This window comes from Rhinoraja longicauda, chromosome 33 (assembly GCF_053455715.1).
Source record: "Rhinoraja longicauda isolate Sanriku21f chromosome 33, sRhiLon1.1, whole genome shotgun sequence".
Lineage (NCBI taxonomy): Eukaryota > Metazoa > Chordata > Chondrichthyes > Rajiformes > Arhynchobatidae > Rhinoraja > Rhinoraja longicauda.
Window position 1 is genome coordinate 6,135,043 of NC_135985.1, and position 13,186 is coordinate 6,148,228.

General features: G+C 44.8%; 1 protein-coding gene across 1 annotated transcript in view; it reads right to left on the bottom strand.

The window, feature by feature from the left end:
- Nucleotides 1–6,686: 6,686 nt before the first annotated feature.
- The window catches only part of nnt2 (nicotinamide nucleotide transhydrogenase 2), a 75,835-nt gene continuing 69,335 nt past the window's right edge, over nucleotides 6,687–13,186 (bottom strand). The window contains exon 22 of the mRNA XM_078427498.1: nucleotides 6,687–10,120. Within this exon, the coding sequence (XP_078283624.1) occupies nucleotides 9,974–10,120 (147 nt within the window). The 3' untranslated portion in view covers nucleotides 6,687–9,973. The remainder of the gene's footprint in view (nucleotides 10,121–13,186) is intronic.

Below are 13,186 nucleotides of genomic sequence, written 5' to 3' on the forward strand. Positions count from 1 at the left end.
ACCCATTGTCAGGATCGAACCCGGGTCTCTTCTCACTGCAAGGCAGCAACTCTACTGCTGCGCCACTGTGCTGCCAATGCAGAAGGCCATTCAGGCCAATTGGTTAATGCTGGTCCTCTAGGACCATGCGTGCCTTCCATTGTCCTACGTTATCTTGCCCTATGAGCATTAGTTCACGGCACCGTGCCGTGTCCATCTGTGGACGGAATAGACAGGCGACATTTTGGGTCGTTTTTCATCAGCCTTAGATCAGTAATCTAATTACTCGTGTTTTTACTGTGAGGGATGGACGAAGATAATTCTTCAGATGCATGCGTGATTGATTCAGGTTGTCCTCACATTACACTGGTGGGATGGCATTTGATGGAGGGTGCAGAAGGCTGAAAAAATTGTTGTTGCTTTTGATGGGAGTTTGAGTCATAATAAGAACTACCGAGCTGCAGCTGGTGATAGAGTTTATCCATTTTGGACGGGCAATGGAGCAAGAACAAACCAAGCGGGATTTCTGGAAGTAGTCATGCCAGGAATGCTTCTTGTTTCCATCCGGAATCTCGGAGGATTGTGGTGACCAAGGCCAGAACATACTCTTCATCAAATCTGGAATCTTGTTGTCTGAAGGTATGCGGTTTGGACTGTGGCCAGGGACCTGACAGTCCTTCTGGTTGAAGGTTTGGAGCCCCAACGTCTCAGGACTGCCAACTTGGATTAGCGCCACTGGGGCCTAAAGAATCTTTTATTTTCCCCCTCAGCTTTAACAAAAAAATCAACAAAAAAGTCCACGCAAGTGGTAACGATTAAGAAAGCAACAACAGTTTTTCATTTGGCTTCAGAGTGCAGGTTTCATCTCGCTGAAGTCAATAGAATTAGACACGCACTGAAAGGTTCTTTTTTTATTAATTAGATGTAAGACATGAGCATGGTGCATAAAAGAATGATTAGTTGACATTAATAAAGGAGACACTTGCAGGGTAAAAAATATTATGTTGTTAAATAGGATGGACAGATTTTCTTGTCCTGAGGAACTCGGTTCACCATTCATTTTAATCAGTGGTTTCTAGCAGATTTCAGTGGTTCTAGCAGATTAGATTGCAAGATATTATTCTTTTACCCACCCCTTACTTCTTGACACTTTGTTGTTTTGCACAGATGTTTGTCTTTTAATTACTCTGATCTTTGAGTTGTTGAGCAAGATTTATTACCCAAATTTATTGGTTGCACATTGAATTGATGAGCACCATAGATTGATTTTGAAGAGAGGTTTTGCTTTATCGTGTTGCACATATGGAGAATATAAATATTCTTTTCAGTTGGTTTCATAACCCTTATTTTTAGTTTAGTTTAGTTTAGATACAGCGCGGAGACAGGCCCTTTGGCCCACCGGGTCCATGCCAACCAGCGATCCCCGCACACTAACACTATCCTACACACACTAGGGCCAAGCCAATTAACCGACGAACCTGTACGTTTTTGGCGTGTGGAAGGAAACCGAAGATCTCAGAGAGAACCCACGCAGGTCACGGGGAGAACGTACAAACTCCGTACAGACAGCACCGTCGTCAGTATCGAACCCGCGTCTCTGGCGCTGTAAGGCAGCAACTCTACCGTGCACTATTTAAAATTTTAATGAAAAAAGTTTGTTTTTTAAATGTTGGAAGTGAAGGGTCAGTATATGAAGTTTAAATGTAAACGACCTTTTTAATTTTAGTTTTACTTTTGGAGATACAAGGCCAGCCATGAACAATCACCTGGTCACACTAGTTCTGTTATCCCACCTTCTCATCCACTCCCTACACAGTAGGGTAAATTTACAGAGGCTAATTAACCTACAAACCCGCACGCCTTTGGGACGTGAGAGGAAACTGGAGCACGGGTAGGAAAATGGCACGATCACAGGGAGAACGTGCAAACTACGCAGACAGCACCTGAGGTCAGGATCGAACCAGTGTCTGGCGCTGCGAAGCAACAGCTTTACCAGCTGCAAACAGTTAATATCCCATGTAGACACAAAATGCTGGAGTAACTCAGCAGGACAGGCAGCATCTCTGGAGAGAAGGAATGGGTGACGTTTCGGGTGGAGGCCCTTCCTCCATCTGAAGGGATGCTGCCTGTCCCGCTGAGTTACTCCAGCATTTTGTGTCTACCTTCGATTTAAACCAGCATCTGCAGTTTTTCTTTCCCCCTAGTTAACATCCAATGTTGAATGAAGTACTTAGAGCAAACTGAAGGGCCGTATCGTGCTGCAGTCTGCAATGTCTGTGTTCCGTAAACCCACATACCTGCACTTACCTCAACCAGACGCAGCTACCGTGCTGTCCTCCCACGTCGTCAAGTCCAATCGTGCTCGTGATGGCAAGCAGCCCCCGATGGGCATTGTGCAGTGAGACTGCGCCTCATACATTCCAAGAAACAGCAACGCTCTGGATGGAGCTCGGGCGAGGTCTCTCTCTCTCTCTCTCTCTCTCTCTCTCTCTCTCTCTCTCAAGATAGCTTTATTTGTCATCCAATATTGGACGAAATTCAGTCACCCACAGTCCAACAATAAAAGCATTAAATAGGCATTAAAATTACACAACCCCCAAAACACACAAAATAAGAAACATCCATCAAAGAAACATCCATCACAGTGAGTCTCCTCCAGTCCTCTCCTCACTGTGATGGAAGGCCACAATGTCTTTCCCTTCTCCTGCCGTCTTCTCCCGCGGTCAGGTTGTTGTGGTTGCAGGCCGCGCCGGACGGTCCGCAGCGGGCCGGCCCAAGGCGAGTCCCAGCCGCTCCCGCAGCCTCCGAAGACGGCCGGCTCCGCCGATGATAAGTCCGATCCGGGCGGGCGAACACGCTGCTGCTGTTGCTGCACGTCGGGGCGGTCGTGGCTCCCGACATTGAAGCCCCCGCCCAGCAGAGAAATATCCCGCGGCATATTTTAGGCCGCGCCGGACGGTGAAATGTCCGCGACCCAAGCCCCGCGATCCGGGGCGGGCGAATACGCTGCCGCTGCCGGAGCTCCCGATGTCGGCATCCACGCGGCCCGAGCCTAATGCGAGTCGCAGCCGCTCCCGCAGCGTCCGAAGACTGCCGGCTCCGCTGATGGTAAGTCCGATCCGCGGGCTCTGCGAACCAGAGCCCTGGAGGCCGCCAGCTCCAGGAGTTGGGCCGATGGTAGGCCGCAGCAGGAACGGAGACAACACCCAGAAAACAAAGGTCGGGTCTCCGCTCGGAAGGGACACATATTTACAATTTTACAGTTCCCCCCCTCCCCCCCACATACACACATAGTACACAAACACAAAAACACCACATCACAACTACAATTAAGACAAAAAAACAACAAAAACACAAAGACAAATGGACCGCAGGTAAGCCGCAGCTGCTATGGCAGCGCCGCCATTTTGTGCATCTCTCTCTCTCTCTCTCTCTGCAAAGTCAAATCCATGATAGGAAGTGGGGGAAGGTTTGGGAAAATAGTGAGAGCATCCAATGATACACTCAGCAACCTGCAAAGTTGTGAATAGAACTTTATCTTTTAGTTTAGTTTAGTTAGAGATACACCGTGAAAACAGGTCTTTGGACCACCGAGTCCGTGCTGACCAGTGATCCCCGTACACTAGCACTATCCTACAATTTTAATTTACCAAAGCCAATTAACCTACAAACCCGAAAGTCTTTGGAGTGTGGTAGGAAACCGCAACTCCACCGCTGTGCCACCGCCAAGCCAAGGGCAGTGGTGAGTTTCGTCAGTGACTGCCTGTAGAGGTGGATGGATGTTTTCCAAGATCTCCCTGTAAATCCTTATTATTGAAAGGCAATGGACCAGGGTAGCAAAGGACCTTTACACTTGTGGATAGGACTATAAGTTATAGGAGCAGAATTAGGCCATTCAGCCCATCACGCCTACTCCGCCATACAAACATGGATGATCTATCTTTCCCTCTCAACCCTATTCTCTTGCTTTCTACCTTTGACGCCCTTCATAATCAATCTCTGTGTTAAAAATATCCAATGTCTTGGCCTCCAAGGCCTCCTGTGACAATGAATTCCACAGATTCAGCACCCATTGGGTAAAGAAATTTCTCCATTCTAAAGTTACATCCTTTTATTCTGAGACTGCGCCCTCTGATCCTAGACTCGCTCATTACCTGAAACATCCTTTCCACGCCCACTCCATCTAGGTCTTTCATTATGGCATAGGTTTCAATGAGATTCCCTCCCCATCCTTTAGTCCAGGGTCTTTTTAACTTCAGACTATGACATAGAGTTTGGACTCCAAATGTGTGCCTCTGGAGGCAATGCAGCTCGATTGCGAAGTTTGAGGGAATTTTAACGTCTCGAGACGACAGCCACTGAAGCATGTGTAAAAGCTTACATATTGGATGCTTATTAAACTTACCATATTCATTGTTTTTGTTCATTGGGTTTGTTCATTTGAAGAGGAGATAGATTTTTATCCATGTGACGAACTTCAACTACTGCTAGGAAAAAAATTGCAGATGCTTGTTTAAGTCAATGGTGGATACAAAATGCTGGGGTGACTCAGTGGGTCAGGCAGCATCCTTCTCTCCAGAGATGCTGCCCGACCCGCTGAGTTACTCCAGCATTTTGTGTCTACCTTCAATTACCGCTAACCAATCTCTCTAGATCTTCTAAAAGTGCAGGGCCTCATTCCATTTAATGCTGGAGCTATTTCTTTAAAAAATATAAACTTTTTACTTGTTTCATGTATCCCCTGTCTTAACCTAACACTTCTCTCCCTTCTCACTAAGATCCATTCAATAGACAATAGGTGCAGGAGGAGGCCATTCGGCCCTTCGAGCCAGCACCACCATTCAATGTGATTGTGGCTGATCATTCTCAACCAGTACCCCGTTCCTGCCTTCTCCCCATACCCCCTGACTCCGCTATCCTTAAGAGCTCTATCCAGCTCTCTCTTGAATGCATTCAGAGAATTGGCCTCCACTGCCTTCTGAGGCAGAGAATTCCACAGATTCACAACTCTCTGACTGAAAATGTTTTTCCCCATCTCAGTTCTAAGCCATTTGAATGCTGGTGAAAAGCCTTTTGGTCCCTGGCTCAGTCGACCCTGGCACAGAATCTGAGACTTTATTTCAGTGGAGTTTCTAGGCTTGAGAATAAGGAAAGGTCGATAATTTTAAATTAATATTTTTAAATGTTTTTAGTCTTTTTATTTTATTTTTAATTTGTTAATTATTTATTTCAACTTTAATACATTTTAAATATCTCTGAATACTAAAAACATTTCAAACAGTGGCGCAGTGGTAGAGTTGCTGCCTTACCGAGTTTCAATCCTGACTACAGTTGCTGTCTGTACGGAGTTTGTACGTCCTGTCCTCCCTGTGACAGCGTGGGTTTTCCCCAGATGCTCCTGTTTCCTCCAACATTCCAAAGGCGTACGCAGGTTTGTAGATTAATTGGATTTGGTAAGTTGTAAAATTGTTCCTACTGCGTCGGGTAGTGTTTGTGTACGAGGATCACTAGTCGGCGCGGACTCAGTGGGCCGAAGGGCCTGTTTCTGCACTTCATCCCTAAAGTCCGAAGCTTTTGACTGATTGAGGAAAAGTGTGTTGAAATCAAGACCTCAAACCTAAAAAAAATTCATGGTCTATCAGGTGAATTATCCTTGCTTTCCTATGTGTTTCCGAGACGTCAAGTGGCTTCAACGGGTACCTTAAGGCATTAGAAAGGCATCGCTAACCCATGTCTGAACAAGGATAAGCAACCCAGCATCTCCAGCACTGAAATCCTTATTGCAACCAAGCTGTTGAGCACAAAATATAGAGGTTTAGCGGAATATGGGCCAAATGCTGGCAGGTGGGACTAGTGTGGATGGGGCATGTTGGTCGGTGTGGGCAAGTTGGGCCGAAGGGCCTGTTTCCACGTTGTGTGACTCTATGAATTCAACACCAGATTTTCAAAACAACTACACGTGTCCTTGCTGTTTTGGTGGACTCGGGGGGAAAAAATCAACAATGCTCTCAGTTTCTTGAGGCAGTTCCAGTAACAACATTTAAAAGGCCATTGAACAGGTACATGTGTGGAGCGATTGTGATATGTGATTGCCTCTGTGACTAGCACGCAAATAGTCGCCTGGGTTGGGCGCCATCTTGCCGCCAGTATGCACCTATCACTGCCAGACCTTGTCGCGCCCCCATCTCTGTTGCAGCTTTCTCCCCCCTCCCACTACAATTAGTCTGAAGAATGCTTCCAACCCAAAACATTGCCAATCCACGCCCTCCAGAGATGCTGCCTGACCCACTGAGTAACTCCAGCACTCTGAGTCTGAGCATGTAAGCAGGAACTGCAGATGCTGGTTTAAACTGAAGATAAGACACAAAATGCTGGAGTAACTCAGCGGGACAGGCAGCATCTCTGGAGAGAAGGTAAGGGTGACATTTCGGGTCGAGACCCTTCCTGGGTCTTTTCTTGTCAACCAGCATCTGCAGTTCCCTGTGCCTTCAATCCAGTTGAATTGACTAAGAAGGATTGTTGTAAAGAAGCCATCATAATGAAGTATTTCTTGTTCGTCAATTAATTTTTTAGGAATATAAGCATTAACAGCCATTGTATTTAGCTGCAAACTTGAGACCATTTAAATTTTAAACAGAGCTTAATGCAAAATAATTGCACTGGTGAATCATGGAGTGAAATAATTTTGAACAATGTGGACCATCTGCTTGGCTTTGTGTTAGTCATATTTATTCTTTGTAGTTAGCCTTGCATGAAATGAAGCTCTTTTGAACTGAAACAATTTATCAACCTAGTCCATGCTCAATAAATTTTCTTTATCTTAAGTTATAATGATGACAGCAAAAAATATTGATAGAGTTTTTCTGTAATTAGTAGTTACTCATTCACATTGAAAATACAATATGGAAGCACATTTTCAAATTCTATTCAAGAAGTCCATTTACAATGAAAAACAATGTTAATTGTTCCAAAAGCCAACTTTTAAGTACAAATCTATAATTCTGTTCTTTTCAGTCCATTATTTTCCACCATGTTTTGACAGTTTTTCGACACACTAAGTCACATAATGTTCTGATTCTGCTGATGTAGAGAACTATATCTTCACAATTCACCACTATTGAAGACCCCCACCGCCCCACAAAATGACAAGAACTCTCCTTCAAAATGCTGTTGAAAGTTCTACTTCATAATTTAAAATAAATTAACAGCAATTTCTCTATTTCCGTACATTACAGCATGAAGCTATATCAGTTGCACTCATAGTTGGCACTGCTAATATCAACATCAAAGAAAGGGTAAAAACTATGACATTGTCTTTTATATAACTAAAGTCTCCTAAAGTTCCATGAATACAAGAGGCCTTTTTGTGATTTAACATTGGTTACCAAAATTTTGGAACATGTTCTTAAACATAACGCCATACCTACCAATGAGTGTCAGGCATGGCTCGGTTGAAATTATTCTTGCTTCTTGGGTTCCTAAAAGGCATTGCGTTCAAATCGCACTGCAGAGACCCGAGTACAAAATGCCTAAGCTGACAATTCCTGTAAGAGATACAATTACTGTGAAATGTGCCAATATGCAAAGAGTAAGCTTTGACACCATCTCAGGCGATGTAGATCCCATGGTGCTACAGTAAAGGGAAGCAGGCGGCGTTGTGGTCAATATTTAACCCTCAAACTATCGCTAAAATAAAAGAGTTTATCTGGACATTTTCACATTGCTGTTTGTAGGAAGTTTGCCCAAGTGAACATTGCAGTTGGGGATGCAGAGCTGCAGATGTTGGAATCTAGAGGCAAACGCAAAGTGCTGGAGGAACTCAGCAGGCCAGGCAGCATCTGCGGAGGGAATGGACAGACGACGTTTCAGGTCTGGACCTTTCTTCAGACTGATAGTAAGAGGGTGGAGAAAGCTGGAAAAGAGAGGTGGGGTGGGACAAAGCCTTCAATAGTACTTGGATGGCATTAAATCGCTCAGGGGCATTTTTGGATAATAAAGGCTTACATTTATTAAGCATCTTTTATCTAACGTCAGCTTTGCAAATTAGTTTGCATCAATAATTAAAGAGTTGCCAAATCCTTGCAGGGCACACTATAGGCTGGACACACAAGTGATGGTTGTTAATAATATTGTTCCTTTCTGCTGAGCAATTACTAACTGTTGCGTGCCCTCCTGGAATCCCTGTTCTAGCCTGCAGCCCAGCGGTATGAACATTGGCTTCTCCAACTTTAGATAGTTCCTCTGTCCTTCTCTTCCTCTTCCCCTCCCCCTTCCCAGTTCTCCCTCTATCTTCCTGTCTTCACCTATATCCTTCCTTTGTCCCGCCCCCCTGACATCAGTCTGAAGAAGGGTCTCGACCCGAAACGCCACCCATTCCTTCTCTCCTGAGATGCTGCCTGACCTGCTGAGTTACTCCAGCATTTTGTGAATAAATACCTTTGATTTGTACCAGCATCTGCAGTTATTTTCTTACACTACCTGTTCTACCTGTGATCATTTCCCATTCACTTACACCTTCATCATACCTTCTGCTTAATCATATTGCCTCCAACAGGAATGAGCCTCCCTCTCTGGAATCTGTAAAAATCACGAGTCTGACGTGAGTTACAACATGGGAGTTACGACATTGTTCCCCGAGTAAGATGGTACAGAATTAGTGTCATAAGAAAGGGGTTCCTGTTGAATTACAACGAGAAGACACAAAGAACTGCGGAAGCTGGAGGAACTCAGTGGGTCAGGCAGCATCTCTGGTGGACATGGATAGCTGGCGTTTTGGGTCAGGTCCCTTCTTCAGCCAGATGGAAGAAAGGTGGGTAGACACAAAATGCTGGAGTAACTCAGCGGGTCAGGCAGCATCTCGGGTGAGAAGGAATGGATGGCGTTTCGGGTCGAGACCCTTCTTCAGACTCGAGTCTGACAAAAGGGTCTCGACCCGAAACGTCACCCATTCCTTCTTTTCCGAGATGCTGCCTGACCCTCTGACTTACTCCAGCATTTTGCGTCTACCTTCGATTGTAACCAGCATCTGCAGTTTTTTTCCTACGAAGAAAGGTGGGGGTGGGACAAGGCCTGGCAAGTATGAGGTATGAGGGGGAATTTCTTTCCAGAGGGACGAGATTCGCTGTGTTGACTGGGCCAACACAGATATTGCAAGGGATTGTAGACAGTCTGGGCAGGTCAGACATGATCTTACTGAATAGAGGAGCAGGTTTGAGAGGACATAGCGACAGTCGGCTTCTTACGTTCTACTCCAACAGATAGAACTTGATTCCGACGTGGACCTCATTCCTGACCGTTCGGGGAATTTAAAAGTCATTCAAAACTAAATATTTAATTCCATCCAAGCCAAAAATACACTGGTTTCAAAGCAATTAATGCAAATTTGTAAAGCTTTCTGATCAACGTTGCGTAAAAATAAGTCCCTTTTCAGGCACCCCATTTTAATTCATTCTCCTCAATGTTTTTCCCAGAAAAAAAAAGAAAGGATTTGATGAAGATAAAATGGAAAATTCAAGTGAGGGACAGAGGTGCAGACATACACCTCTGAATTCAGTCTGAAGAAGGGTCTCGACCCGAAATGCCACCCATTCCTTCTCTTCAGAGATACTGCCTGTCCCGCTGAGTTACTCCAGCATTTTGTGTCTACCTTTGATTTAAAAGCTGAATCTGCAGTTCTTTGCTAGACATACACCTCTACTTGTTATAGTCAAAGAAACAGCCCGCCCTTTTTTTCCAAGCCAATTTGAAGTACCGTACATACCAGCAATCTAGAATTGGATCACCTCGATTTGGTGAGTCTCCCGACCGGAATTACCCAACAACAAGCAATAGGAATAACAAACACATAACCTGAATGCAAATAATACAGTAAAATATTTATTTTCATATTTCTCCTGGATTATGCATTCCGTTAGTCTCTGTAGTCTTCAAACCGTGAAATTCTGGAAGCAAGTTGATTTCTTTCAGTTTTAACATTTTTTTTGTGTCTCGATGTTTAATTTTCCATTTCCCGGATCTTGCCCTGCAGAGCGTCGCACGTCTTCTTCGCGTCACCGAGCAGCATTGACGTGTTGGGTTTGTAGAAGATGGGATTGTCCACTGCCGCGTAGCCAACTCCGAGAGTTCGCTTCATCACAATAACCTGGAGGACAAAGAGTTACCGTGTAAATAGCTCATAGAGTCACAGAGTGATACAGCATGGAAACAGGCCCTTCGGCCCAACTTGCCCACACCGGCCATCATGTCCCATCTACACTAGTCCCACCTGCCTGCATTTGGCCCATATCCTTCCAAACCTGTCCTAAACACGTACCTGTCTGTTTCTTAAACGTTGCGATAATACCTGCCTCAACTACCTCCTCTGGCAGCTCGTTCCATACACCCTCCACCCTTTGTGTGAAAAAGGTACCCCCCTGATTGCTATTAAATCTTATCCCCTTCACCTTAAACTCCTTGTCCTTGATTCATCTATTCTGGGCAAGAGACTCTGTGTGTCTACCCGATCTATTCCTCTCATGATTTTTACACCTCTATAAGATCTATAAGATCACCCCTTATCCTGTGCTCCAAGGAATAGAGTCCTAGCCTACGCAACCTCTACTTATAGCTCAGACCCTCGAGTCCTGGCAACATCCTCGTAAATCTTCCCTGTACCCTGTACAGTCTGAAGAAGAGTCTCGACCCGAAATGCCATCCATTCCTTCTCTGTGCATTCACCCTATCTATTCGCTTCATGATTTATACACCCCTATAAGCTCATCCCTCAGCCTCCTGCGCTCCAGGGGGGAATTAAGTCCAATCCTGCACAACCTCTCCCGATAGCTCAGGCCCTCAAGTCCTGGCAACATCCTGGCAAATACTTTGGGGGAAATGGGACAAGCTTTGTACCAAATTCCCTGGGTATAAGAAGAGAATAAATAAATCAGCTTCAGATATATTAAAATATTTCTAATGATATCTGGTGTGCCACAAAAGTGCAAAGGATGAAGCACAATGGTAGAACACTTTTAGTAACATGATTCTGATCGGTGGTATAGTATCAATCTTATCAGAAACTGAAACACTACCCCTGATATCATGGCTAATGTATTTTGGGTTAATATAAATTTTTTGGAGTACATTTTAAGGAGTGTTCTCTTTGTCTCTGCCAAATCCAACTTGGGCACTGAGTGTGTAGGAAGGAACTGCAGATGCTGGTTTAAAACCGAAGATAGACACATAGTCTGAAGAAGGGTCTCAACCCGAAACGTCACCCATTCCTTCTCTCCAGAGATGCTGCCTGTCCCGCTGAGTTACTCCAGCATTTTGTGTCTATCAAGAGTACTTAGCACCGATACTGGGTGCCAGTAACACAAACAAGATTTATATTGTCCAGAGCTGACGTCTCCGAGATGTTGATTATCACCACATCCCAGCGGACAATTTGTCAAGAGCAATAAACGTGGAAATTGTGCACCCAATTTCCGAGAATCTACCTCAATTGTCATAACATTTCCCTGTATCCATTTATCATTTGTCAAAGAGATGTTATGCTTGGATGAAATCAATAAACACTTTTAATGTAATGTTCAATTCATTACCCCGATCATTGGTAGAATGATTACAGCACGAACAAGGAAAAAAGTACACTGAGCTGGAGTGTGATGGGGGTAAGACAGTCTCATCGCTTCAATGTGGGCCTCAAGGATGTAACCCCCTATCTACATAGTGCTGGAAGGTCGACTTAACATTAGTTTAGTTAAGAGATACAGCGTGGAAGCAGGCCCCTCGGCCCACCGAGTCTACACCGACCAGCAATCCCCACACATTAACGCTATCCTACACACACTAAGGACAATTTACATTTACACCCCGCCAATTAACCTACAAACCTGCACGTCTTTGGCGTGTGGGAGGAAACCGAAGATCTTGGGGGAAACCCACGTAGGTCACGGGGAGAACGTACAAACTCCGTGCAGACAGCACCCGTAGTTAATTACTCTTTTCAACCAGTAGCAAGCAATGGGCTGAATGGTCTTGTCATAGATGCTTAGGATTGATAAAGTCAGAGTCATACAGCATGGAAACAGGCCCTTCAGCCCAACTTGCCCACATCGACCAACATGTCCCATCTACACTAGTTCCACCTGCCTGTGTTTGGCCCATATCCTTCTAAACCTGTCCTATCCATGTACCTGTCTAATTGCTTCTTAAATGTTGCAATAGTTCCTGCCACAACTACCTCCTTTGGCAGCTTCTTCCATACACCAACCACCCTTTGCATACAAAAGTTACCCCTCAGATTCCTATAAAATCTTTCCCCCTTCACCATAAAACTATGCCCTCTGGTTCTCAATTCCCCTACACTGGGCAAGAGACTGTGCATCTACCCAATCTATTCCTCTTGTGATTTTATCTAAAAAGATCACCTCTCATCATCCTGCTCGCCAGGGAGAAGAGTCCCAGCCAACTCTACCTCTCCCTGTAGCTCAGACCCTCGAGTCCTGGCAACATCGTCATAAATTTTTGCTGCACCCTTCCCAACTTGACAACATCTTTCCTATAACATGGTGCCCAGAACTGAACACGATACTCTAAATGCGGCTTCACCAATGTCTTATATAACTGCAACATAACCCCACACTTGATTAAAAAAAAATTGTGTATAATAACAAACAGCAACAGGAATTCTTGCTTCTTCAACTTTAGAAGTCAAATCTTTTTGTGCCCCGACCAATATTAACAAGGCAATACAACAAAGATAACAAGAAGCTCAAAAGTAATAATTTAAATGGCAATCCCATTCATAGAACAGTACAGCGCGGGAACAGTCCTTTCGGCCCCACGATGTTCGTGCAGAACATGATTCCAAACGTTTCAGATGATGAGAGTTAGATGTAGCAAAAAAGGCTGCGAAAATATGATCCGTAAGATCAGGGTGGCACAGTGGCGCAGCGGTAGAGTTGATGCCTTACAGCGCCAGAGACACGGGTTCATTCCTGACTACGGGTGCTGTCTGTATGGAGTTTGTACGTTCTCCACGTGGGTTTTCTCCGGGTGCTCCGGTTTCCTCTCGAACTCCAAAGACGTACAGGTTTGGAGGTTAATTGGCATAGTATTAATTGTAAATTGTCCCCAGTATGTGTAGGATAGTGTTAGTGAGCAGGGATCGCTGGTCAGTGCGGAATTGGTGGGCCGAAGGGCCTGTTTCCACGCTGCATCTCTAACC